Source organism: Rhinatrema bivittatum, chromosome 8 (genome assembly GCF_901001135.1).
Source record: "Rhinatrema bivittatum chromosome 8, aRhiBiv1.1, whole genome shotgun sequence".
Taxonomy (NCBI): Eukaryota; Metazoa; Chordata; class Amphibia; order Gymnophiona; family Rhinatrematidae; genus Rhinatrema; species Rhinatrema bivittatum.
Window position 1 is genome coordinate 137,341,518 of NC_042622.1, and position 26,787 is coordinate 137,368,304.

Consider the following 26,787-nt stretch of genomic DNA (forward strand, 5'->3'; position numbering starts at 1 on the left):
GAAGTCGATGGTAACAGGCACTGATGACGGAGAACAGGCCCTCGAGGAGCGAGTACCTGATCCCAGTAAGGCACCTGATAGAAAGCAAAGGACCCCCAAGGAGCGGGTACCCAGGTTAGAGAATACCCCAAAGGGCAGAGAGAGCTTCCAGAGGCAGCACGGAAGCGGCAGAGTAGCTTAGACTGGACGAGTCCAATCCTTGCTAACTCAATGAGCTAGCAAACAAGCATAGGCTAAATACCCGGATGGCATGACGTCACTCAAGGGGGACGCCCCCGAGGTTCCCGCCATGACGTGGATAAAGACGTAGGTGGCATGCGCACACGCGCCCTAGGAGGCCCTTAGGAGAAACATGGCGTGAGGCTTTGCCATAGCCGTTCCAGGGACGCCGGAGGATGCAGCTTGCAGACGCGGCAGTAGCCATCTTCCCAAGGTTAGTGGGGAGAGCAGAGAAAAAGGTGAGGCACAAGGGTCGAAGCCGTCTGAGACCAACGGACGCAACAGTACCCCCCTTCAAAGGGCCCCCTCCAGACCTCCTACCTGGTCTTGGTTTCTGAGGATGTATTCTGTGGTATTGCTGAAGCATCTCTTTATCTATGATATTTGCCAAAGGTTCCCAAGAGTTTCTGCAGTTACATAACCCTCCCATGACAGGAGGTATTCCCATACTCTGCCTCTCTTTCTCACATCAAGAATAACATCTACCTTGTTTTCGATGTCTTCTTCTGCATCAATAGGTGTAGGTTTAGGTGTCTTAGTTGAGAACCCGATAAGGACTAGCAGTTTTAGTAGTGAGACATGGAACGCATTATGAATCTTCAATGCTAGTGGAAGTTTCAGACTGTACGTAAGAGTACCTAGTCGTCGGAGAATGGGAAAGGGTCCGACGAAGTGTGGAGCAAAACGAGCTGATGGTAGCTTGAGTCTTAGATGTTTTGTAGACAGCCAGACTTTGACACCAGGCTGGAATTCTGGACCCTTGCAGTGATGAGCATCATAGCTTTTCTTTGCTCTTTGTCCAGCTCTACGGAGCATCTCTTTGGTTTTAGTCCATAGTTGTTGGATATCTTTGGCAGTAGATTGAGCTGCCGGGGACGAAACTGAAAGTGGAAGTGGTAAAGGTGGTAAAGTTAGTCATCCGTAGACCATTTCAAATGGTGTTGATCCAGTTGATGTTGCTGGATGAGAGTTGATGGTAAATTCATCCCAGGGCAACAGTTCAGCCCAGTCATTTTGACAAGTACCCACATAGGCACGAATGACCTGCTTGATTGTCCTATTCATTCTCTCCGTTTGCCCGTTAGACTGAGGATGGTATGCAGAGGTGAAGTCGAGAGAGATATCAAACTTCTTGCACAGTGCTTTCCAGAACTTAGCTGTGAATTGTGTTCCTCTGTCAGAGACGATGTGCTTTGGCATGCCGTGTAGGAAAAAGATATGGGCGTTGAAAAGCTTTGCAAGCTCCATGGGTGAGGGCAAGCCAGGGAGAGCCATGAAGTGAGCCATCTTCAAGAAACGATCCACTGTAAACCAGATTGTGTTGTTACCTCCCGAGAGTGGTAAGTCTACCACAAAGTCTGTAGCGATGTGAGTCCAGGGCTCATCTGGCACTGGCAAGAGTTGGAGAAGGCCCCAAGGATGACCGGGGCCTTCTGTCTGGCAAAATTGGAACAAGAAGCAACGTAGGAGAACGTGTCTTCCTTCATGGTGGGCCACCTGTAGTACTTCTGTGGTTTAGCCAGAGTTCTACATTGACCAGGGTGTCCAGCCAGTTTAGAATCATGAGCCCATGCTTACAGCTTTTTCCTTAGGTTCTTGGGTACAACGGTCTTACCCGCAGGTACTGGGTGAGTAGCTGACAAGATAACTCTTTTCGGGTCGATGATATGTTGGGGTTCATCAGGTATGTTCTCAGAGAGAAATGAGCGAGATAGGGCATCTGCTCTGACGTTCTTATCTCCAGGGCGGTATTTCAGCACAAAGTCAAATCTATTAAAGAACAGAGACCATCTCGCCTGCCTATGGTTTAGGCGCTGAGCGTGACGGAGGTACATCAGATTTTTATGGTCTGTGAAAACTGTGATCTGATGTTGTGCACCTTCAAGCTAGGAGTGCCACTCCTCGAATGCCATCTTTATTGCCAGTAGTTCTTTATCCCCTATGCCGTAGTTCTTCTCTGCTAGTGAGAGGTGTCAGGAGAAAAAAGAACATGGGTGTAAGGCTTTAGCATCACCAGCCTGGCTTAGCACGGCCCCTACGCCTATGTCTGAGGCATCAACCTCTACGATGAAAGGCCAGGTCGGATCCGGATGTCGGAGGCATGGCTTGCTCGAGAAGGCATCTTTCTGACATGGGCGTAGGGGCCGTGTTAAGCCAGTCCAGTGATTCCAAGACTCTCCACCCATGCTCTTTTTTCTCCCGTCGCTTCTCGCCAGCGGAGAAGAACTACGGCATAGGGGATAAAGAATTACTGGCAATAAAGATGGCATTCGAAGAGTGGCAACCGTGGCTTGAAGGTGCTCAACATCAGATCACAGCCTTCACGGATTACAAGAATCTGGAGTACCTCCGCCACCCTCAACGCCTAAACCATAGGCAGGTGAGATGGTCCCTGTTCTTTAACAGGTTTGACTTTGTGCTGAAATACCACCCTGGAGATAAGAACATCAGAGCAGATGCCCTATCTCGCTCATTCCTCTCTGAGGATGTACCAGAGGAACCTCAACATATCATTGACCCAAAGAAAATTATCTTGTCAGCTATTCACTCTGTACCTGCAGGTAAGACCATTGTACCCAAGAACCAAAGGAAAAAGCTATTAGCATGGGCTCATGACTCTAAACTGGCTGGACACCCTGGTCAACACAGAACCCTAGCAAAATTACAGAGGTACTACTGGTGGCCCACCTTGCAGGAAGACACTTTTTCCTACATTGCTTCATGTACCAATTGTGCTGGACAGAAATCGCCACCCAGATGTCCTTGGGGCCTTCTCCAACCACAGCCATTGCCAGACAAGCCCTGGACTCACATTGCTACAGACTTTGTGGTAGACTTACCACTTTCAGGAGGAAACAACACCATCTGGGTAACAGTGGATCGTTTCTCAAAGATGGCTCACTTCGTGGCTCTTCCTGGCTTACCCTCAGCTATAGAGCTTGCAAGTCTTTTTATAGCTCACATCTTTCGCCTACACGACATGCCTAAGCACATCGTCTCTGACAGAGGAACTCAATTCACAGCCAAGTTCTGGAAGGCATTGTGCAAGAAGTTTGATATCTCTCTCGACTTCAGCTCTGCATACCATCCTCAGTCAAACTGGCAAAAAGAGAGAGTGAATAGGACCCTCAAACAGTTCATTCGCACCTATGTTGGCACACGTCAAAATGATTGGGCTGAACTGTTGCCCTGGGCTGAATTCGCCATCAACTCTCATCCAGCAACATCCACTGGATCAACACCATTTGAAGTGGTCTACGGACGACTACCAGCACCACCTTTACCACTTCCACTTTCAGTGTCATCCCCGGCACCTCAATCTACTGCCAAAATTATTCAACAACTTTGGACTAAAACTCAAGAGATGTTTCACAAAGCAGGACAAAGAGCAAAGAAAAGCTATGTTATTCATCACGTCAAGGCTCCAGAATTTCAGCCTGGTGACAAAGTCTGGCTGTGTACTAAACACCTAAGACTCAAGCTGCCTTCAGCTCGTTTTGTTCCTCGCTTCATCGGACCCTTCCCCATTCTCTGACGACTTGGTACTCTTACCTACAGTCTACAATTACCACCAGCATTGAAGATTCATAATGCGTTCCATGACTCACTATTGAAACCATTAATTCTTATTGAGTTTTCAACCAAGATACCTGAACCTACACCTATTGATGCAGAAGAAGACATCGAATACAAGGTAGACGCTATCCTTGATGTCAGGAAAAGAGGCAGAGTATGGGAATACCTCCTGTCATGGGAGGGTTATGGACCTGAAAATAACTCTTGGGAACGTCAGGCAAATATCATGGATAAACAGATACTTCAACAATTCCACAGAATGCATCCCCAGAAACCAAGACCAGGTAGGAGGGCTGGAGGGGACACTTTGAAGAGGGGTACTGTTGTGTCCATCGGTCTCAGATGGCTTCGACCCTTGTACCTCACCTTTTCTCTGTTCTCCCCGCTAGCCTTGGAAAGATGGCCACTGCCGCATCTGCAAACTGCTCTCTCCAGCGTCCCCGAACGGCTATAGTGTTGCCTACCGCCATGTTCCTCCAAGATCCTCTTAGGGTGCGCATGCGCGTGCTACCCATGTCTTTATTCCAGCTATGGTGTGAATCTCGGGGGCGTCCCCCTCGAGTGACATCACAAAATATTTAGGCTTCGCTTGTTTGCTAGCTCATCGAGTTAGCAAGGATTGTATTCGTCCAATCTACGCTGCTCTGCCGCTTCCGTGCTACCACTGGAAGCTCTCTCTCTGCTCTTCGGGTACCCGCTAGCCTGGGTACCCGCTCCTCGGGGGCCCTTCCTCTTTTTTCAGGTGCCTTACTGGGATCAGGTACTCGCTCCTCGAGGGCCTGCTCTCCCTGCCTCGGTGCCTGGAACCATCTACTTCTGCCTGGTGGGAACCTTCTACATTACAGCTACCATCTAGTGAGTAATCTAATTCTCAGTCTATCTCATCTACAGCTTGCCATGCTGGGAACCTTACAGCGGAACCTCCCTATATAAACTTGGTGAGACGGGTCCCTTTACCAAGGGTCCCTGGACTGCTACTTCAGAATCTGCTCACTACCGCCACCTCTGGTGGCTTACATCTGCTGTATAATAAAAGACAATTCAGTGTTTGTGCATCCTGAGTCTAGCCCAGTACTGTGGCTCCCCACGGGGCTCCTCCCTGTGGGCGTGGTCATCTTCCACAGTACCCGAGAATCCACTCAAACACCTCAAAACCATAACACAACTGGACCCGAGAGAACAGGCCTGGGTGTAGTCTTAACTCGAGTTTCACCCTGAAGGGTCTTACAAAGTCAGCGATCGATCCTTGTTGCCAACTTCATAGTTCGGCCAATGTCTCAGGCATCTCGCAAGCTGCCAGCTCATCTTTCAAACGAGAGTTCAGTCCCTCGAAGAAGAGAGTCCTCAGGCATTTAGGGTCCCAATGTAATTCAGACGCCAGTGTATCGAATTCTATGGCGAAGTCTAATAGAGTTTTATTACCTTGCTTCAGGTGAACCAACGAAGATCCTGCAGTTGGGTGCCAGGCAGGGTCATCAAAAAATGATCTGAACAGTTCAAGGAACCCAGCAAGATCATGTAGGATCGGATCATCGTGCTCCTACAGCGAAGAGGCCCAAGCCAATGATCTTCCGTCCAGATAAGACAAGATGTAAGTGGTCTTGGCATAGACTGTAGGAAAATGATTAGGTTGCAGGGAAAAGTGCATGCAACACTGGTTGATAAATCCTCTACATTTCCAAACTTCCCCTGAGAAGTTTGTTGGAGCAGATAGAGGTACAATGGTCTTGACCGTCACTTCTGGCGGTGTAACTTATTTACCTGTGGTGGTTGGTGAATTCATCTGTTCGTGCAGCTGATTAAATGCAGCAGTCAAATTCTCCAGCGCATTCTGCTGTTCGAAGATTCATTGGGGCCAGGCCTGGAATGGCCTGCAATGCGGTGAGCTGAACCGAATCCATGGAGTTAGCAATCTGTTATGGTTTTGAGGTGTTTGAGTGGATTTTATTGTACAGCTGCTGTATACCACCAGAGGTGGCAGTAGTGAGGTGATCCAGAGGTAGCAGTCCAACTCAACGAGCTAGCAAACAAGCATAGGCTAAATACCCGGCTGGCGTGACGTCACTCGAGGGGGACACCCCCGAGGTTCCTGCCATGACGTGGATAAAGACGTGGGTGGCTTGCGAGTGCGCACCCTAGGAGGCCGTTAGGAAAAACATGGCGTGAGGCTTTGCCATAGCCGTTCCGGGGACACCGGAGGACTCGGCTTGCAGACGCGGCAGTAGCCACCTTCCCAAGGCTAGCTAGGAGAGCAGAGAAAAAGGTGAGGCACAAGGGTCGAAGCCGTCTGAGCCCAACGGATGCAAAAGAAGGGCTGATGTGCATGGAGCAGGAGAGAGACCTTGGGTGATAGTGTCTAACAACCTGAAGTCGAAGAAGCAGTGTGACACAGCGATAGCCAAAGCCAGAAGAATGCTAGGCAGAATAGAGAGAGGAATATCTAGTAAGAAAAGGGAAGTGATAATCCTCTTGTACAGGTCCTTGGTGAGGCCTCACCTGGAATACTGTGTTCAGTTCTGGAGACCATATCTCAAAGGAGATACAGACAGGATGGAGGTGGCCCAGAGAAGGGTGACCAAAATGGTGGGTGGTCTCCATCGAATAACTTATGAGGAGAGGTTGAAGAACCTGAATATGTATACCCTGGAGGAGAAGAGGAGCAGGGGTGATATGATACAGACCTTCAGATACTTGAAAGGTTTTAATGATCCATGGTTGTCCACAAAACCTTTCCATTGGAAAACAATTTAGTAGAACTAGAGGGTCACGATTTGAAACTCCAGGGAGAAAGACTTAGAATGTCAGGAAATATTTCTTCACTGAGAGGGTGATGGATGCCTGGAATGCCCTTCCGGAGCAAGTGGTGAAGACTAAAACTGTGAAGGATTTCAAAGGGGCATGGGATAAAACACTGTGGATCCCTAAAGGCTAGAGGATGAGAATAAATAAAAAAGCTTATCCGGCACGGAATGGCAGTTACTAGTACTACCCTTGACAGAAATGTGGGGGTAACCTGCATGGAGTGGCAGTTACTACCTTGGTAAACTTCCTGGGCAGACTAGATGGCCCATTTGGTCTTTTTCTGCCATCATTACTATGTTACTGTTACTATGTTAAATAATCCAGGGGTTAAAGGGATATTTTGAGATCCATATTCAGCTTCTATGTGGTTCAGTTAGTTAGGCGGATAAACTTATCCAGTTAACTTATCCTATATATTCAGTGGCATGATTGTGCCGTTGAATATATCCGGCTATGTTAAAATTAGCCAGATAAGTTTATCTGGCTAATTTAGGGCAGGTCTATGGGCTAACCAGAGTTAGTCAAATAATTTGTATGGATAACTCATCTCCTCCTAGTTATGCCTCCAGAATGCCTCTAACTTATCTGGCCACATTTTAGCTGGATAAAAAATTATCCTGCTAGAATTTTGCTGGATAAATACCCAAATTTTCATTAGGAAGATAACTTCTGAGTTATCTGGCTAAATGCTTCTGAATATTGACTTCTGTGTTTGTCTTGATTAGATTATAACCTCTATCAAGCAGGGACTGTCTCTTATATGTTTATGTACAGTGCTGTGAACATAAAGTTGTACTATAGAAGTATTAAGAAGTAATAATAGTATTATTAGCAGGGTTGGGGGTTGAAGGGATCTTGTGAAGCTCCAGCTGGATTCGGGGAGTTCCAATCAGGTAATCCCAGACCTCAGTCTTCTCTTTGCCAGGTTAGAAGGGGATTAGAGGGTCTCTGGGAGGTTCACTTTCATATTTTTTTTTTGTTTTGGGGATTTTTGGGGCATTTAATGTTTTTTCTTTTGGTTCAGGAAATAAACCAACCCCCCCCCCAAAAAAAAAACAAAACACCCCACATTAAATAAAATGAGAATAAAGGGGGAAAAAACAAAATGAAAATATAAGCCCTACATATCCTTAATACTCCTCTAATGCCTTACATTCTAACTCATCAATACTATTTTTCATTCACAGACATTTTAAAGTACGTTTTTTATTTGTATTTTAACTTTATTTGTATTCACAACCTGCTTATTAGCAGTTTGGAGTCATCCGTTTCTGTATGCACTTATTTAAATCCTTCTGGGCTACTTCAGCCTTTAGCACAGCCTCTCTATTGGGATATTCTAACTTCTCCGTTTTATGTGTATTTTTGGGAGATACCTCTGTGCGACTATGAGCTTCCCCCATGGTCTAATTTAAAATCACCTCTATATCCTTTTTCAATGTTAGTGCCAACAGCAGATCTATTAATTAATTAAATTTATTTATTTAATGTAGATATTTTATATACCATCGTTCCACATATACATCACAACGGTTTACAAAAGTAACATTCATAGCTATAAATCAACAAATAAAAATAAACGGGTTACACCCATCTCTACTGGAATACCCTCCCCCTTCTCCAGAATATTCCCCAATTCCTAACAAATCTAAAGCCTTCTTCCCTGTACCATTGTCTCATCCATGCATTGAGACTTTGGAGCTCAGCCTGCTTCTGAGGTCCAGTGCATGCCTTAGCCATATGGAGCATCCAGACAGTGATGTTGGACATGCAGGTTGATATTCGAGACTGGATTCTGGGTGAAAGTTGTGGTACAAAGATTTCTTGCTTATGTGAAGTGTTAAATATATTGAACTGAATTGTGAAGTCTTGTCTCAAATTCTGCTCATATTGTCACAAGGAAGGAACTGCTGTTTAAAGACCTGGACTGTGTCTTTTGATTAGATACACATTTTAGCCTTATGTTGTAAAGTATATCTTTATTCTTTATAGTAGCTGCTGTGCTGTAAAATGAGATCTATTTGTGTTTATATCTCTAATAAACTCTAATAACCTTATCCTGGTCTGTATGCTGCAGGAGCCATCTGTCATGACAGTGAATGAGAGAGAGTGTGTGTGTGTGTGTGTGTGTGCGTGTGCGTGGGAGGGAGAGGGGTAAGAGTGTAAATGAATATTTGGAGAGACAGGGAGAAAAGTGAGTATAGGTATGTATATTAGTGTGTAGAAGGACATGTGTGAGTATGCATGTGTGTGTGGAAGAAGGAAAGAAGTATGTTCGTGTGGGCATCTGTGTGAGAAAGTGTATGCATGGCAGAATGAGAGAAGTCAGCATATGTGTGAAAGAGAGTAAGAGAGTGTGTGAAATTCTGGGTGCATGCTGATGCCCCGCCTCACCCCAATTCGCAACAGTCTCACAAGCCGATGCAATAGGACGTGTGCAGCCACATCCCCTGTGTGCCCGATGCAGTATTTAAATGAGAGGGAAATTGGGGCCCGCTAAAGGAGAATTATGCGTTTCTGGCGCATAAAGTTTATTGCAATGGACATTCAATACGAGCGCATGTTTTGATTGCGCTTCTTTTTGATTATTTTGCTGAGGTGCTTATTTCAATGCTGAAGTTTATTATATCAGGCGTCCTTTGCTACAGCATCTAAATTGTGTGGTCATAAGAAAAGTGTGCTTTTTTTTGACTAAATGTTCAGATATTTTTCTCCACCGAAAACATTAAATTCAAGTGTCAGGATTACACTAAGGAGAACAACATATTTATTGCAACAAAAAGACCATATTTTTTAATGTTTCTCATGAGCCCTTGACTGCAAGTTAACTTTATTCCATTTCCAGAGCTGGAGTTAAATTTAAAAATGTGCACTGGGCACCCAGCCTTTGGGTGCGCTTTCCTGCTGTTAGGATTTGTGGCTATGTGGGCCCTGGGCAGAGGTGAGAGATGGTCCCGCCCACAGGGAGGAGCCCCGTGAGCCTCACCGTCAGGAGGCGAGGTCTCAGCTGACAACAGAGATTTAGAGTCTTTATTAAAAGTAGTAGAGAATCACTGCCCATGGAGTGGGGAGTATAGAAGGAAAGGCACACAGACATAGAGGTGTCACTGAGTCTGTGAAGTGAGGGACACCCAAGGAGGATACCTCAATAGAGATGATATGGCAATGGTCCGCAGAGGATACGGCAATGGTCCACAATGAATATTCCTCAGTAGAGATGAGATGGTAGTGGTCCGTGGAGCAGGGTATACCGATGAAGGTTCCTCAGTAGAGATGATAGGGTAGTGGGCCACGGAGCGGGGTACACCAATGAGAGTTCCTCAGTAGAGATGAAATGATAAGGTCCGCAGAGCAGAGTACTCACAGTAGGAGTAGAGATGGTTCCAGAGGAAGCCCCGGGGAACGGGGCAGGCAGTAGTCCTAGGCGCAAGGCCCTCTGAGGAGCGGATAGCCAGAGATGAGGAAAGGGGCCCCTGAGGAATGGGTACCCGAGATGTCTCGTGCTGAGGAAGCAGGAGCTGGAACGGAAGGTCCTTAACGAGCAAGGCGGATTCAGCAATGAAGGGACTCATTGCCAAGTCATAGGCAGACAGGGCCAACCAGCTTAAGAGTCCACAATGAATGATGTCATCCGGAAGGGATGCCCCCGAGGTTCCCACCCTGACGTGCTTAAGACTGGCCCGAGGGCGCACATGCGCACCTAAGGAACTCTGAGGGCAAGATGGCGATCGGCAGCATCCACGCCGTCCAAGGAGGCCTGGGAACAGAGGCAGGTAGGCCGTCGATAGCTGGCGGAGGCCGCGAGTCAGCCCAATGGAGTCAAAGATGAGAAGTAAGAGGTGAGCAACAGCGGTCGCAACCGTCTGCGACTGATGGGCTTAACACCTGCATCGGGCAGTAATAGCTAATGTCTTCATCTACATGGAATTTACATGCGTTGGGCACTATCGGGCACACATTTCTTAGGGTGCATGTTTTGGACATGCTAATCTCCTTATTGCATCAGAAACCCGTGAACTAGGCTGGCTGCACCTTATTGCATTGGCCTATCAGGGTGAGTGGAAATCAAAATTTCCAGTTATGGCTACTTCAGCCTTCCCACAGGTCTTCCACTGAACTATCTATCTTCATTACAGTCTCTTCAAAATTCAGTTGCATGACATATCTTCTGCTAATGTCGCTGCATCTATATAACCTTTTTGTAAGACACTGCATTGACTTCCCATCTTCTTTTGCATACAGTTCAAGTTTCTTCTACTTACCTACATGTACATGTTTCTTCAACTCCTCATTACCTCTCCTTTCGTATCCCCCTACACTGCTCTTCGTGTCCTCTGTCCATCAAACAAACTGCTCTTCTTTGTGCCCTTCTCCTCCACTGCCAACTCCTGACTCAGCATTTTCCACCTCACTGCACCATATGCTTGCGAGAACCTTCTTGAGTTGATGCATCATGCTCACTGTCTGACCATATTCAAGACCTGCCTAAAAATCCACCTTTTCTTTAGGTTATTTTTTAAATCTTAAAGCCTAGCTCTTCCAGATCATAGCCTTCTTAAGTTTAACCACATTCACTGTAATAAATACATTTTCTGAAACTTATTTTTTGTCTCCTATGTGTATCAGTGTAGTGCTACATACATATAGTAGCACTATATAAATGATAAGTAGTAGTAGTATTGACAGAGGAGATAGACAGGTATCCAGCAGCACAGCGCCAAGTTTCTTCCATCACCAATAACCTTTGTTTATTAATTACACTTATAACTGGTAGAAAGCCAATTAACTTTCACCTGATTCGAGGCAATTAATTGCTTTTGAATTTATTTTAAACTATTGCACTTGGATTAACCCAGTTACATCTGAGCAGCAAGTCTCAAGCCAGGGAGTGAACACTTTTGCCATGTATATTCCATATCCCATGTTCTACAGGCAGGCTCCATCAATGCACTGAGCCTTTCCCATTAAAAGTTGGCTCTGACTCTGAATCAGTTCCTCACTGACCCACTCAAGCTGGTAATGAACCTGCTCAAGAGTTGGTGAAGAGCCCTGGAAGTTCCTTAGGCCACAAGTACAACTTTACCTGATGAGAGAATTTCACGTTGCATCAATGATTGAATCTCCTTGCTAAGCTCCTTCTTGGTCATGTCCTTAAAAAAGAAAAGAAACATCAGGGGGGAGTTTCCACTAAAGAACAAAGATCTAAGTAGCTTTCCAGGTGCTCAGAGGAGAAATAAGTGCCAAATGGAAACCTGAGAATGAAGTATACACAGCAAAGACATCATCATTTAGTGTTAGTGCGATGGATATGGCAGGCGGTGGGGGATATCATTCAGTAGCAAAGGGTGTCAAGCACTAGAGGGCACCATCAAGTGTCCCCTCTCAATGCAGCTGATAGGTTGAACAGGAACCATGGTTCCTATTCAAATAGGGCCTGTGGAGCCGTAAAAGTGTTGACGTTGCCTCCCTCCCTACCCTCTGCCCAAAGGGTACAGAAGAGATGCTGTTGAACGTCATTCCTTCCTTCGGTGCCCCTAGGAGCCAAAATGCTGTTGCTGCTGCCAGGAAACCCAGCACTTATAAATGCCATTTTCTGCTGCTGGCGCCTCTCTTTCCTGTGAGGTACACAGTTTGAACTGGCCAGGAGAGAGAGAAGGAGAGACACTGGGGGTAGGAAGCAGTGTTCAGATTGCCAGGCTGCCAGTGCAGCTCTCTTGTAAGCAGGGGGGGAAAGGATGGAAGGAGGGTGTCAGGTTGGAAGGTATGGGGGGAAAGGATGGAAGGAGGGGGGCCAAGGATGGAAGGTATGTGGGGAAAGATTGGAAGGAGGGTGACAGGGATGGAAGGAAGGTGTCAGGGATGGAAGGTATGGGGGGGAAACGATGGAAGGAGGGTGTCAGGGATGGAAGGTATGGGGGGAAAGGATGGAAGGAGGGAGTCAGGGATGGAAGGTATATGGGGAAAGATTGGAAGGAGGGTGACAGGGATGGAAGGTATGGGGGGAAAGGATGGAAGGAGGGTGTCAGGGATGGAAGGTATGGGGGGAAAGGATGGAAGGAGGGGGTCAGGGATGGAAGGTAAATGGGGAAAGATTGGAAGGAGGGTGGCAGGGATGGAAGGAAGGTGTCAGGGATGGAAGGTATGGGGGGGAAACGATGGAAGGAGGGTGTCAGGGATGGAAGGTATGGGGGGAAAGGATGGAAGGAGGGGGGCCAAGGATGGAAGGTATGTGGGGAAAGATTGGAAGGAGGGTGACAGGGATGGAAGGAAGGTGTCAGGGATGGAAGGTATGGGGGGGAAACGATGGAAGGATGGTGTCAGGGATGGAAGGTATGGGGGGGAAAGGATGGAAGGAGGGGGTGAGGGATGGAAGGTATATGGGGAAAGATTGGAAGGAGGGTGACAGGGATGGAAGGAAGGTGTCAGGGATGGAAGGTATGGGGGGAAAGGATGGAAGGAGGGTGTCAGGGATGGAAGGTATGGGGGGGAAAGGATGGAAGGAGGGGGTCAGGGATGGAAGGTATATGGGGAAAGATTGGAAGGAGGGTGACAGGGATGGAAGGAAGGTGTCAGGGATGGAAGATATGGGGAGAAGGATGGAAGGAGGGGGTCAGGGATGGAAGGTAAGGGGGAAAGGATGGAAGAAGGGTGTCAGGGATGGAAGGTATGGGGGGGAAGGATGGAAGGAGGGGTGTCAGGGATGGAAGGTATGGGGGGAAAAGATGGAAGAAGGGTGTCAGGGATGGAAGGTATGGGGGGAAAGGATGGAAGGAGGGGGGTAAGGATGGAAGGAGGGTGTCAGAGATGGAAGGTATGGGGAGAAGGATGGAAGGAGGGAGTCAGGGATGGAAGGTATGGGGGGAAAGGATGGAAGGAGGGTGTCAGGGATGGAAGGAGGGTGTCAGGGATGGAAGGTATGGGGGAAAGGATGGAAGGAGAGTGTCAGGGATGGAAGGTATGGGGGGAAAGGATGGAAGGAGGGGGTCAGGGATGGAAGGTATGGGGAGAAGGATGGAAGGAGGGTGTCAGGGATGGAAAGTATGGGGGGAAAGGATGGAAGGAGGGTGTCAGGGATGGAAGGTATGGGGGGGAAAGGATGGAAGGAGGGTGTCAGGGATGGAAGGTATGGGGAGAAGGATGGAAGGAGGGTGTCAGGGATGGAAGGTATGGGGGGAAAGGATGGAAGGAGGGGGTCAGGGATGGAAGGTATGGGGAGAAGGATGGAAGGAGGGTGTCAGGGATGGAAGGTATGGGGAGAAGGATGGAAGGAGGGTGTCAGGGATGGAAGGTATGGGGAGAAGGATGGAAGGAGGGTGTCAGGGATGGAAGGTATGGGGAGAAGGATGGAAGGAGGGTGTCAGGGATGGAAGGTATGGGGAGAAGGATGGAAGGAGGGTGTCAGGGATGGAAGGTATGGGGAGAAGGATGGAAGGAGGGTGTCAGGGATGGAAGGTATGGGGGGAAAGGATGGAAGGTATGGGGGGAAAGGATGGAAGGAGGGTGTCAGGGATGGAAGGTATGGGGGAAAGGATGGAAGGAGGGTGTCAGGGATGGAAGGTATGGGGGGAAAGGATGGAAGGAGGGGGGCCAAGGATGGAAGGTATGTGGGGAAAGATTGGAAGGAGGGTGACAGGGATGGAAGGAAGGTGTCAGGGATGGAAGGTATGGGGGGAAAGGATGGAAGGAGGGTGTCAGGGATGGAAGGTATGGGGGGAAAGGATGGAAGGAGGGGGTCAGGGATGAAAGGTATGGGGGGAAGGATGGAAGGAGGGGGTCAGGGATGGAAGGTATGGGGGGGAAAGGATGGAAGGAGGGTGTCAGGGATGGAAGGTATGGGGGGAAAGGATGGAAGGTATGGGGGGAAAGGATGGAAGGAGGGGGTCAGGGATGGAAGGTATATGGGGAAAGATTGGAAGGAGGGTGACAGGGATGGAAGGAAGGTGTCAGGGATGAAAGATATGGGGAGAAGGATGGAAGGAGGGTGTCAGGGATGGAAGGTATGGGGGGAAAGGATGGAAGGAGGGTGTCAGGATGGAAGGTATGGGGGGGAAAGGATGGAAGGAGGGTGTCAGGGATGGAAGGTATGGGGGGAAAGGATGGAAGGAGGGGGTCAGAGATGGAAGGTATGGGGGGAAAGGATGGAAGGTATGGGGGGAAAAGATGGAAGGAGGGTGTCAGGGATGGAAGGTATGGGGTGAAAGGATGGAAGGAGGGTGTCAGGATGGAAGGTATGGGGTGAAAGGATGGAAGGAGGGTGTCAGGGATGGAAGGTATGGGGGGAAAGGATGGAAGGAGGGTGAAAGGATGCAAGCAGGGACAGAAAATAAGAGTGAAGAGGCAAGGGTAGAAGAAAAGGTGGGTGGGGACAGGGATGGAAGGGACAAGGATGGAAGGAGGGTGACAGGAATGGAAGGTGTTGCTGAGACAGGGATGGAAATTAAGAGCAAGGATGGAAGGTAAGAACAAGACTACAGGGTGATTTGAGTAAAGCTTTTTTTTTTCACCATAGGGTGCCAATTTCAGTCTCTGTACAGGGTACCAGCCCTAACTGCAGTGTGCACCACAAGAGAGGCATCATTCAGTGTTAATGCAGTCAGTGACTCATTTAAGTGCTTCGTTGTAGTACATACCAGTTTATCACGTCTAACTTACATAGTTTAGGAGGCTCTGAAATGGCATGGTTATTAGCACTGAAAGAAAACTGCATTAGCACTGCAGCAAGGGGTGTGCCAAAGGAGTTTGCACTGTACTTGTAACATGGAAAAAGCCTTTGGTTTATCACAGGCAAGAACATCGATATTTACTTATTTACCAGTGTTGTATGCAGTACACTAGTAATATTTTATTTCATTTCATCTTGCAATAAAAAGGTAAAGTCAGTACTTATGCAAAGAAGTCTTTGAGAATAGTTTGGAGAGGGGCAGGTTTGCTAAGAGACATTGTGTGGACAGTGGACCCTCTTTGGTACAGGCACACATACAGCCAGTCCTCAGCATGGCCTGATCATCACAGGCACATGCAGTTTCCAAGGAAGAGATCTTCATTTTTATTATAAACTGAGTCTTCTTTTGTGCTCTACCCTTCTAATAAAATTCCCCTAATCCAATCTGTTTCAATAAGATATTAACTCCTTTACAGCCCTCTTTATCCCTACGTCCCCAGTACCTCACCCACTGCTCCCTGCAGAACCTGCCCTCTCTGCTCCCTCAGGATCCACCCTCCCAAAAAACCTGCCTTCACCCTTTTCTCCCACAGGAAGTATGCTCATCCTCTGCTCCTCCAGGATCTGCCTCCTCCCTTCCCACCTTTTTTTCCTGCACTTAATCTCTGTTCCTTCAGGAGTTGCCCTCACCATCCCATTCCCCAAGATCTGTCCCCAATCTCTCCTCAGAAATATCCTCATCCTCTGCTCTTCTAGAACTTGCATGCCCTCTCTCAACTCCCTCAGGACTTGTTCTTACCCCATTCCCTCAAGAAAAATCCTTGCCCTCTGCTCCCCTAGAACCTGATCTTTTCACCATTCACCCACCAAGGGCTTACTCTCAAGACTGACCCTGCCCAAGCCCAAAATTCCATCCTCCCAAAGAGCTCATTCTCCTCCCCACTTATGATCTGCCCTCTATTTGTTCCCTAAGGGCCTGCACTTACCCTCCCTTCTCTAATAACTTATACTTCTTGAATGGTTGATATCTGGCTCCATGTTAATCCTATTGCATTGATGGAGGGAGTGGTAGGTAGGTAGGTAGTTACTCCTTTCTTCATCATAACAGTCTGGGGATTTTCCGGAACACTATATCATGAGCTCTAAATCTAGCCATCAGATGTCATCTTTAATGATGACTATAACTTTTTCCACCCTCTGGATCTGTGAGCGCTGCCTCTACATCATCCCCAGTCCCAATCGACCTAGGGTATGGAAGATAACTCAGAGATCAAACCAGGGACCATCTTCTATGGCACTGAACAGCACTTAACCACCTGACCACCAAGCCAGCCTGCATGGAATTATAGGTCTGATTGTCCCAATGATTCCCAAAGAACAAGGATATGCAGGAGAAAAAAATTAATTTTCGTTTTCAGTAGGGTTTTTTCCACAAATTTCAGTTCATGGATTGTTTCGTTTTTTTCTCACGAATGAAAATGAATCAAACAATTCACCCCTCCCAAAAAAACACTGCCAAAAAACTAAAATGAGGCCTCCCTGGGCCTCCCGCCTGCCCGCTCAAAAAACCAAGGGGGCTGGGATCCCCCTGGCCCCCACTTACCCAATCTGGTGGGGATCTGCTGGCTTCAGCCTAGGCCCAAGCCAAAGCCTTGGCTTTGCGTAGGCTAAGGGTGCAGTAAGTTGCCATGATCATGGCCTACGCAAGGCCAAGGCTTTGGCCTGACCCAGATGCCATGTCCTGATGCCGGGGCCTCAGCCTGGACCCAGGCCAGATGCCAGAGCCTTGGCTAGGAGGCTGGGTCCCGACGCCTGAGCCTTGGTCCAGGGTCAATCCCAGGCCTCATAGTCTTTTCTTCATCCTCTTCTTTCTTCGCCACTTGCAAGCCAAATGATGCCGTCCGCTGAGGTCATGCTGGAGTTAATGTGTACAGCATTGCTGTACATCAAAATGGCGCCATCCACTGGGGTGTATGCGCTGGAGTTAACTCCAGCTCGACCTCCACGGATGGCATCATTTGTCTTGCAAGTGCCGAAGAAAGACGAGGATGAAGAAGAGGCTCCAAGTTCTGGGTTCTGAGGCCTGGGCCTAACCCTGGGCTGAGGCTCAGGCATCAGAACCTGGCCTCCTGGCCAAGGCCCTGGCAAAAGGCCTGTGTCCGGGCCAAGGCCCCAGCATCAGGACCCAGCCTCCAGGCTGGGTTACGGCGGCGGGTCTGGGCCACGGCCTCTGGATCGGGTTGCAGTATCAGTATCTGGGCCTAGGCCCTAGAGTCAGGACCCAGCCTTTGTTGGATATCTGACAGATAAGGTAATTTTTTTGTTGTTGTTTATTTTTGGGGATCTTGGCCGAGGCCCGGCCTCAGGCTTGGGCCTAGGCCCCGGCCCCTGCTTTTGGCCTCAGTTTATGCCCTAATTGAGGCCCTGGCTTTGGGCGTAGGCCAAGATGCCAGTGTCTCACTCAGGCATAGGCCCCGGCCCCTGCTTTTGGCCTCAGCCTATGCACTAGGTCAGTGGTCCCCAACCCAGAATTTTCTCTCATGCATATTAATTGAAGATATCCTGAAAACTTGACTGGCTGGTGGACCCCCAGGACAAGGTTGGGGACCACTGCACTAGGTGAGTCCTTGGCTTTGGGCTTAGACCTAGGCCCAAATGATTAGTTTAAAACTAAATGAACAAATAAGATTGTTTCATTTGGGGGCCCCAAATTAGCCTTATTTGTTGCGTTTTTCATTTTAATTTTAAACAAAGGCACATTCCTACATCAGATATACAATTCCATGCACTGAAGTAAAACCTACACTGGTCCCCAAACGTTTTATGAGAAGGATGAGATGCAGTTGAGAGTCAGAGAGTATCTCTCTCCTCTCTTGTTCCTGGAAGATGAGGGGTAGAGTAGAAGCCCATGGTGTGCCATACAGCACCAAAGAAAATTTAGCAGCTTATAAAATTTCCTGGTTATCAAAAGTAAACTATGTTTTTCTAACTTTTGCTGCTTGAGGGTTTTTTCAGTATAAGGTTTATCCATCTTTCATCTCCTCTATCTTCTGACACTTTGTCCAGATTTTCTTTCTATTTTACCATTTCTTATGCATTTCCACCTTTCTCTATTTCCCCCCCCCCCCTTCTCTTACCAATGTTAATCTCTCTCATCTCACTTCTCATTTGTATCTTTTTCGCCTCTGTCTTTGTGCTGTCCAACTTCACTTCTTCCCATCTTGTCCATCTTTCATCTTTGTCTCATTTCCTTCCATCTATCTTCTCAACCTCTCACCTCCAACTCTTTCTCTGCTGCCCCCTTACTTTCTTTCACTCTCATCCTCTGGCTTGCCTTTCCCATCTCTCCCCCTCTGACTCTCAACTGCAACTCATCCCTCAATCTTTCTGCCTCTGATTCCCAAGCTTCCATTTTCCCCTTTTAGCAAACCACAGTCTTTATCTTCCCCTTTCATCTCCCTCCCAACTTTTCCTGTTTCCCTTTCTCAGTCCCTCTTCTTCATTTCCCTTCCTCACTGACCTCTCAGTTTCAATCATCCTCCACCAGTGCCCTCCACAACCTAAATCTTTTCCCCTCAGTTTCCCATGACTGCCTCACAAGGTCCCCATCCATAGAACCACAGCCTCAATTATTCCCTCTTAATGTCCTCCCAAAGGTCAATCCCCCTTAATATATGTTACCAATCAAAATTATACCACATGAACTCCAGAAGGATGCTCTCTGTGGCACAATGCAAGTACTAAGAAGGGCATTAGAAGTAAATTTGAGAGATTGCATTGATCCCCAACATGACATGGCTTGCAAAAAATTCATTTCTGTCAAGGTATGTACAAAAACAAACCTATTTGGAGAAACTGCCCTCTTCCAACATTGGTCGTTCCCCCTAGGTGCCCCATGGCAGCCTCAGTCAGTCCCCATCAGTGCCCTCCCCATTCTTAGTCATTCCTCCTCAGTGTCATCAGTTTGTCATCTCCCCCCAGCTGCTAGTCACAGATTGCAGCTGACAGCGTGTACCACACGGATGTTGAAGGAGTGCATGTGGGTGTGCTCACTGTCCCTGGGGCAGTCCTGCTGCCACCTCTGTTTGTAGTCCCTGTGTTGACTTTCAACAGCCAACACTGCAAGTAGGGACGATGGTACATACTCCTTCAATGCCGCCACGGCACCCACTGTCAGTCATGTTCTGTAGTCTCCAACTCCAGACAACCAAACAACCTATTGTTGCAGTTTTTTCAGGCCAGATAAAAAACCTAGGCTAGCTGAATATGGACCATGGGCCAAAATTTGAAGAGCTCTGCTTATGACATGTAGCCAATTGGCAACCTTAAATTCCCCAACCCCACATTCCCTCAGCACCTGCCTTCACCCTCTCTTCCCTAAGTACTTGTTTTTACTACTAATCAGTGCCTGCCCTTCATCCCAGCCCCAGCAAAACTTATCCTCATGATCTTTTCCCTTAAAACTTGCACTTTTTCTTTCTTCATTTTGTCAGGACCAGCTCTCACACTCTCTTGCCTAAGGACTTGTACTTATCTGCAACCCCACCTCTCCCTCTCCATCAGGACTTACCCCCACATTCTCTTCCCTAAGGACTTATACTTATTCATCCCTCACTCAAGGGTGATTTTCTAAAACAAAAGCAAAAAGAAAAGGTACTGGGTCGGGTGGGTACTGATAGGATAGTAGATAACAGGGATAGGATGTCCTGAACTCCTCTTCACTCCTAACCTTAATTCCTCCTCCAGCCCCCATGTCCACATCAGTGGAGCAGGTCTACCTCAAAATACTCCCCCTCCCCACCAACCATATCCCTATCTCCGGCAGTCTTGTCCAAAGATGACACCTCCTTCTCTTTGGTTCATGTGGGCCATTGACCCTGCCTCCTTCTTCCCTAAGGCCTGCCTGGGCAGTTGATGCTGCGTCCTTCCCTTTAGCCATGTGAGCCACTAATGTCACGTCCTCCTTGTAGGAGTTGCTGTTGTAGCTTCCTTTTCCCTTGGGTCACACATAGGCCACTGATTCCACCTCCTTCCTTTCAGCTCACATGGATTGCAGCTCTGACCAGGTTCCAGGTTGGTGTCCTGGCTTGACGTGGCACAAAATCTCCCCATGCCGTTCTCTCAAGTTCTGTCCTCACCCGCCGCTTCCCTCCCCACCCTTAAGACTCTCACTTACCTGCAAACTTGCCTGCCACCCTGTTCCATCAGAACCTGCCCTCACCCTTCCTTCCCTTCAGATTTGTACTTAACCACACCCTGCCTCTCTCTGTCAGGACTTTCCCTCATGCTCTCCTCCATTAAGTTCTGCACTTACCTTTCCCTTCACCATGTTCCATCAGGACTTGCCATCATGCACTCCTCAGTTAAGATTTGCTCTTCCTCCCTCCACTTTCTCTATCCGGACCTGCCCTTGCACTCTCCTCCATTAAAACTTGCTCTTGCCTCTCCCTCCACTCTGTCAATATCTGTCCTCACTCTCTACTCCATTAAGATTTACTCTTACCTATTCCCCCTCCCCACCCCATCAGGATCTGCCTTCATGCTCTTCTCCATTAATATTTTATTTTATCCTCCTTCCTCCCCATTCCTCACCTGTTATGCTCTCCTCTATTCAGACTTGCACTCACCCGTTTGTAGGGCTGCTTCTCAATGATGTCCTTGATGCGTTTTTTCTCTATGTTAAGCATAGTTTCTCTAGTCTTCCTCTCACTGATGAAGTCGTACTCCAGGTTGCTCATTTCCAGCTGTTGGGAGTCAGCAGACAACAAAAACAAGTGAGAAGCACTCCAATAAAGTTTCACTAATAATATTCTGCCTATGCTATTCTTTGTACCAAATGAGGAGAATCTGCACCCAAAGGAATCAATTGCTGTTACACATCTCTGCTTTTTTTTTTTTTTTCTAATGGCTCCTTTTGAGGCTATGGTGCTATGATTTAATTCACAACCATCCAGGGTTTTTCCTCCTGTTTTTAAGCCCCTTTCTTCTGGGACAGTCATGGCTGCAACAGTCATTTGTCAGAGAGAAACAAACTATAGTTCCTCCTGGAGCTCAGAACAAGGACACTCTTGAGTCAGCTAGTAGGTGTCACTGTTGTCCGGTGACTAGGATTCCTTCCATATTGGCCGGTGAACACTGCCTACCCAGCTGGAGCAGAAGTAAAGTCCTCTGCAGGGCAGAGCTCAGCAGTGCTGCTGATTCATTAGCCTAGCCCCACCTCTGTTCTCTTCATACATGTTGAAATTATGGAGGTTCCTTGTTCCCTTCCATTACCTAGCACAGACCAAGGGGATTTCTCTTCCTGTCTGATACTAGAACAACTGAGAGAGTACGCCCTAATATCGAAGACTATTTATTTATAAACATTTGATGTTCCACCTTTTCCAAACTAGTCTCAAAACAGATTATAATCAGAATTAGAGTTAAATTCCATAAACAAAGGGAGTATTCCTAATGTCTGAAATTAGCACAGTCTGGGAGAATTCTCCTTAAAACAAGTTTGCTTATCGTAAATGGTATTCTCCATAGACAGCAGGATGAATTAGGCATGACACTTGGGTGATGTCATTCGTCGGTACCAAATAGACATTTCTGTCTTAGCTCATAGAGCTTTTGCTTTAGTGAGCATGTGTGGGAGTTCCTACATGGGTGTTGTCTCATGAGACCGTCAGTTGATTTCAGAGCTTATTTTAGCTAGGTAGTTGACTCTCCAGGGAGGCAGGCGGGCATTAACCAATTATGTCCCAGTGTCCTATTTAGAGAATAACTTCTTAAAATATTTGGGACATAATGGGTTAAGTATAGCTAATTCATCCTGCTACGGAGAACAGTAAGCAAACTTGCTTTCTCCATTTACAGGTAGAGCTGAATTAGCTATGATACACTGGGAGTTCCAAGCTGAACTTGCAGTGGAGCACTTACTGAATAAACAACCCAGACTCAACCATGGAGCATGGACTACTAGGTGAACAGGCTACGCAAAACTGCTTGCCCAAATTTACTGTCACTTCTTGATAGTTTGTCTAGTCAGTAATGGGATGTGAAGGTGTGCATTGACGACCAAGTCCCAGATTTGCAGATGGCCTCAATAGGCACAGCTTGCAGATGAGACAGCCATGGTTTTCACTTAATGGCATTTATAATATGAAGGCCAGCATAATAATCTGTGCATAATAATCTGTGATACAATCTGCTAGTGAACTGGACAACATTCACTTGGCAACTGCTATGCCCAGATGATTAGGATCATAAGAGATGAATAGTTGTGAGGCTTGACAATGTGACTGAGTTCTCCTTTGGTAGTAAACCAAGGTTCTCTTATATTCCAATAAATGAAGGGCTTTTTCATCTTCATGTTCATGTGGAAAGAATGCGAGTAATATGATGGCTTGTTTAATATGAAAAACTGACACCACTTTTGGTAGAAACTTGGATTGGATGTAGAGCACCATCCTACTGTGGAAGAATTACATATATGGAGAGTAATGTTCCAATGTTTGAAGCTCACTGACATCTGGCTGACATGATCAGAACAAGGAATTATACATTCTATGTGAGAAATTTTAAAGAAGTTGACACCAAAGGCTTGATGGATGGCCTCAAACTGTGGCAGAACCACATTAAGGTCCCATGGAACAGGTGGTTTGGCCATCGGTTTGGTATAGAATAGGACTTTCATAAACTTAGACACTAAAGGATGAATGGATATTGGTTTGCCCTCTACTTGAACATGGTAGGCCACTAAAGCACTGAGATGCACCTTAACTGACAAGGTACTGAGCCCCGAAGAGAAAAGAGAGAACAAATAATGAAATAGCTCTCATGGTTCGCAAGCAAATGGGTCCAGAGAACTCCACTGACACAAGGACAAAAAATATTTCTATTTGAAACTGTAAACCCTTCTTATTGAAGGCTTCCTAGCAGATGTTAATGTGTCTTCAACTTCCTTGCATAAGGATAGAGATATAATCAGTGAGCGAGAAGATATTTGGATGGTTACAGACTTCCCTCTTGCATCAATAAGGTCAAATCAGCCTCTAGAGGAATCAGAGGGCTGATGAACAGTTGTACTATGCAGAGAATCACACTTGTCTGGGCCATGCTTATGTAATAAGTGTCAGGCGGGCCTGCTCTTTAAGCACTTTTTGCACTGTTCTGGCTATCAGGGGAATTGGTGGAAAAGCATACATGAGACCTGAATTCCAGATGAGCAGAAAAGCAACCTGAGTTTGCTTGGAAGAATGGAGCAAAGAGGTTGATTAATGGATGTCCCCAAAGGTCGAACAGCCTGTCGGCAATTGACTGATATAAGGACATTTGTGAGGATGAAAAACCCTGTTGATGTGATCTGTCAACATGTTGAAAATCCCTAAAAGGTAGGCTGCTTGCAGAACAGCTTGATGGTCACATGCCCATTGCCATATCCTTATGGCCTTTTGGAATAGAATCTATGATCCTTGCTTAATTGACATTTCATTTATTTATTTTTATACTGTTACCCTCAGGACAACCTGGAGCATCATACTGCCCTTCTTATTATAATGCCTCTCTATAACTAGAATAGTACAGCTATTATTAAATTTGCATGGCTATATGTCATCATTCTTTTAAAATTGCTTATCTATTTTTTTATATTATATTTTAGCTACAGTTGTATACAGAGGTTTAGGCACCCCTGGTCAAATTATATGACATATTATACCCAACCCAGTTTAGATTTTGAAAAACATTTTAGCAGTGAAACTCTTCTTTTATCTTTATCTGATACAATATTAAAAGGTTTTGATCAGGACAACGTTATTTATTAATTCTTCTCGACCTGTCAGCAGCATATGACACAGTAAACCATAACATCTTGCTAAATAAACTGTCAGAAAATGGGATTAAGGACAAAACATTAGAATGGTTCTCCTCATATCTAACTAATAGATCATATCAGGTTTTTATCAACAATTCATATTTTAAAACTTATCCACTCGAAACAGGAGTACCCCAGGGCTCCGCCCTATTGGCTACTTTATTCAATGTTTACATGTTGCCTCTTTGTCAACTACTTTCGGGCCTGCAGCTCAACTATTATATCTATGCAGACGATATTCAAATCATTATACCAATAAATGACTATCGAAAAAACCTTCAAAATTTCTAATATTTATCTAAATATCGTTAGACAATTACTAAAACAAATGAAACTGAGTCTCAATTGTGAAAAAACAGAAATTATGTTGTTAGAACGTAAACTAACTCCATCAGATCAAAGCAAAGTTTTCAACATGGAAAATGTTACCATTTCTTTTAGGGATGTGAATCGTTTTTTGACGATTTAAAAAATCGTCCGATATTTTTTAAATCATCAAAAATCATTAGAGTGCGCAATACAATAGCAATTCCCCCGATTTATCGTGAAAAATCGTAAATCAGGGATTTGGGGGAAGGGCGGGAAAACCGGCACACCAAAACAACCCCTAAACCCACCCCGACCCTTTAAAACTAAACCCTTACCTTCCCCCACCCTTCCGAACCCCCCGAAAACTTTTTACGAGTACCTGGTGGTCCAATGGAAGCCCCGGGACTGATCTCCCGCTCTCGGGCCATCGGCGCCATTTTGATGCCACTAAGAAAAATGGCGCCGATGGCCCAATAAAAAAAACCCCCATGACCCTTTAAAAATCGCAGGCCATGGCCTGCGATTTTTGTTTATCGGATCGAGCGAGCCGATAAACAAAAACCCAATCGGGCCGGACGATAAAAATTTTAAGATTTGAATCGGAACCGGAACCGATCAGATTTCGGTTCCGATTCACATCTCTAATTTCTTTAGGGAATAAAATTAGAGACTTAGGCATGTGGCTTGACCCTGAATTTACACTAAAAAAAACAAATTTCTACAAAGATACAGGAAGGATATCATAAATTGTCAATTCTTAGGCGCTTAAAACCCTTATTGAATCATGACGAATTTAGAACTGTTCTTCAAGCTTTGCTATTTATCAATATAGATTATTGCAATTCCTTATTGCTTGGTCTTCCACAGTCATCACTTAGACCATTGCAAGTCTTACAGAATTCTACTGCTAGGCTCCTCTCCAGTACTAACAAAAGAGATCACATTACCTCTGTTCTTTCCGCATTACATTGGCTACCAATTGAGTATAGAATTAAATTTAAAACTCTATGTTTGATACATAAAGCAATCTATGCAGAACAAGTAGTCTGGATGAATGCAGTTATACGCATTCACACACCTCAACGAAATCTGCGTTCAGCGGGTAAAGGTCTTCTTACAATTCCTTCTATTGCAACTGCTAAACTTACCTCTGTTAGGGAAAGAGCTGTTTCATTAACCGGTCCAGGTCTATGGAATATGTTACCCGTAGAATTAAGGCTTCAGAAAGATTTAAAAGAATTTAAGAAAGCACTAAAAACATGGCTTTTTGTACAAGTATTCCAAGTAGAAGTCAGCTAGTAATTCTCAATGTCTACATATTTTGATGCTTTCTTTTAATTATTTTATGCTAATGGGCATGTTTTAATGTGATTATTTAATTTTAAGTTTATCATTTTACTTCATGATTTGTTTTTTTATATTAAGTTAAGAATGATTCTGATGTATAGTTACTTGTCTGATTGGTTTAAAATTTTTATTGTATTTTATGACTTTTAGTTACGAAACATTGTAAACCGGTGTGAAGGTAAATACCAACATCGGTATAGAAAATTAAGTAAATAAACAAACAAATAAATAAATAAATAATCTCTAAAGGGTAGATTTTAAAATGTGCACATGCGCAAATGGACGTGCCGATTTTATAACATGCGTGCACTGACGGGCGCATGTTATAAAATACGTGGGCCGGGTGCACATACACGCCAGATTTTATAATCCGCACACGTATGTGCAGCGGCACGCGCAAGGGGGGAGTAAACATATGAAAATTTGCGCGGTGAAGAGATTGGAGCTCCCCCAGTTCCCTCCCATTCCGCTCCAATTTAGGAGCAGACTGGGAGGGAACTTTCCTACCTCCTACCCTAACCTCCCTTCCCCTTCCCCTCCCCACCCTTTAAATCGCCTTTTTTTTTTTTTGGTACCTTTTATTTTACAAGTTACTTCAGGGCCCGACCTGAAGTAACTTGCGCACGCCGGCAGCCAGCCGGTGTTTGAGGCTCCAGGACAGTGATGAATGGTGCTGTACCGGACTACCCCCCAGCCTGCCCATCCTTGCCCTCCGGCCCGTCCATTTGTGAGGGCCTGGCACTAATGCGCATATCGCCACTTACGCGCATGGCCGGGCCCTTTTTAAAATGCGCGCAGGGCCCGGCCATGCACATAAGTGGTGATTTCTACGCACGTGGCCAATTTAAAATCCGCTGTAAGTGAACAGAGGCTCACCCCCTCTACATAATACAAAGTTAAACACATCTTTCTGCAGTTTTAAATGCAAAATTACTATTTGCTGATTTTAACATATTGAAAATAATAAAATAGTGAATATGGCATGTGCAAAGGTTTGGACACCCTTCCAGTTGAT

The 26,787-nt window shown here is 46.1% G+C and overlaps 1 protein-coding gene across 2 annotated transcripts in view; it reads right to left on the reverse strand.

Annotated features, from left to right (window-relative positions):
• Positions 1 to 26,787, reverse strand: part of CCDC183 (coiled-coil domain containing 183) — a 211,951-nt gene that overhangs the window by 113,292 nt on the left and 71,872 nt on the right. For both annotated transcript variants that reach the window (XM_029614015.1, XM_029614014.1), the window contains exons 8-9: positions 20,887 to 21,003; positions 11,681 to 11,747 (exon numbers count right to left, since the gene is read on the reverse strand). In XM_029614015.1, the coding sequence (XP_029469875.1) occupies positions 11,681 to 11,747; positions 20,887 to 21,003 (184 nt within the window). The remainder of the gene's footprint in view (positions 1 to 11,680; positions 11,748 to 20,886; positions 21,004 to 26,787) is intronic.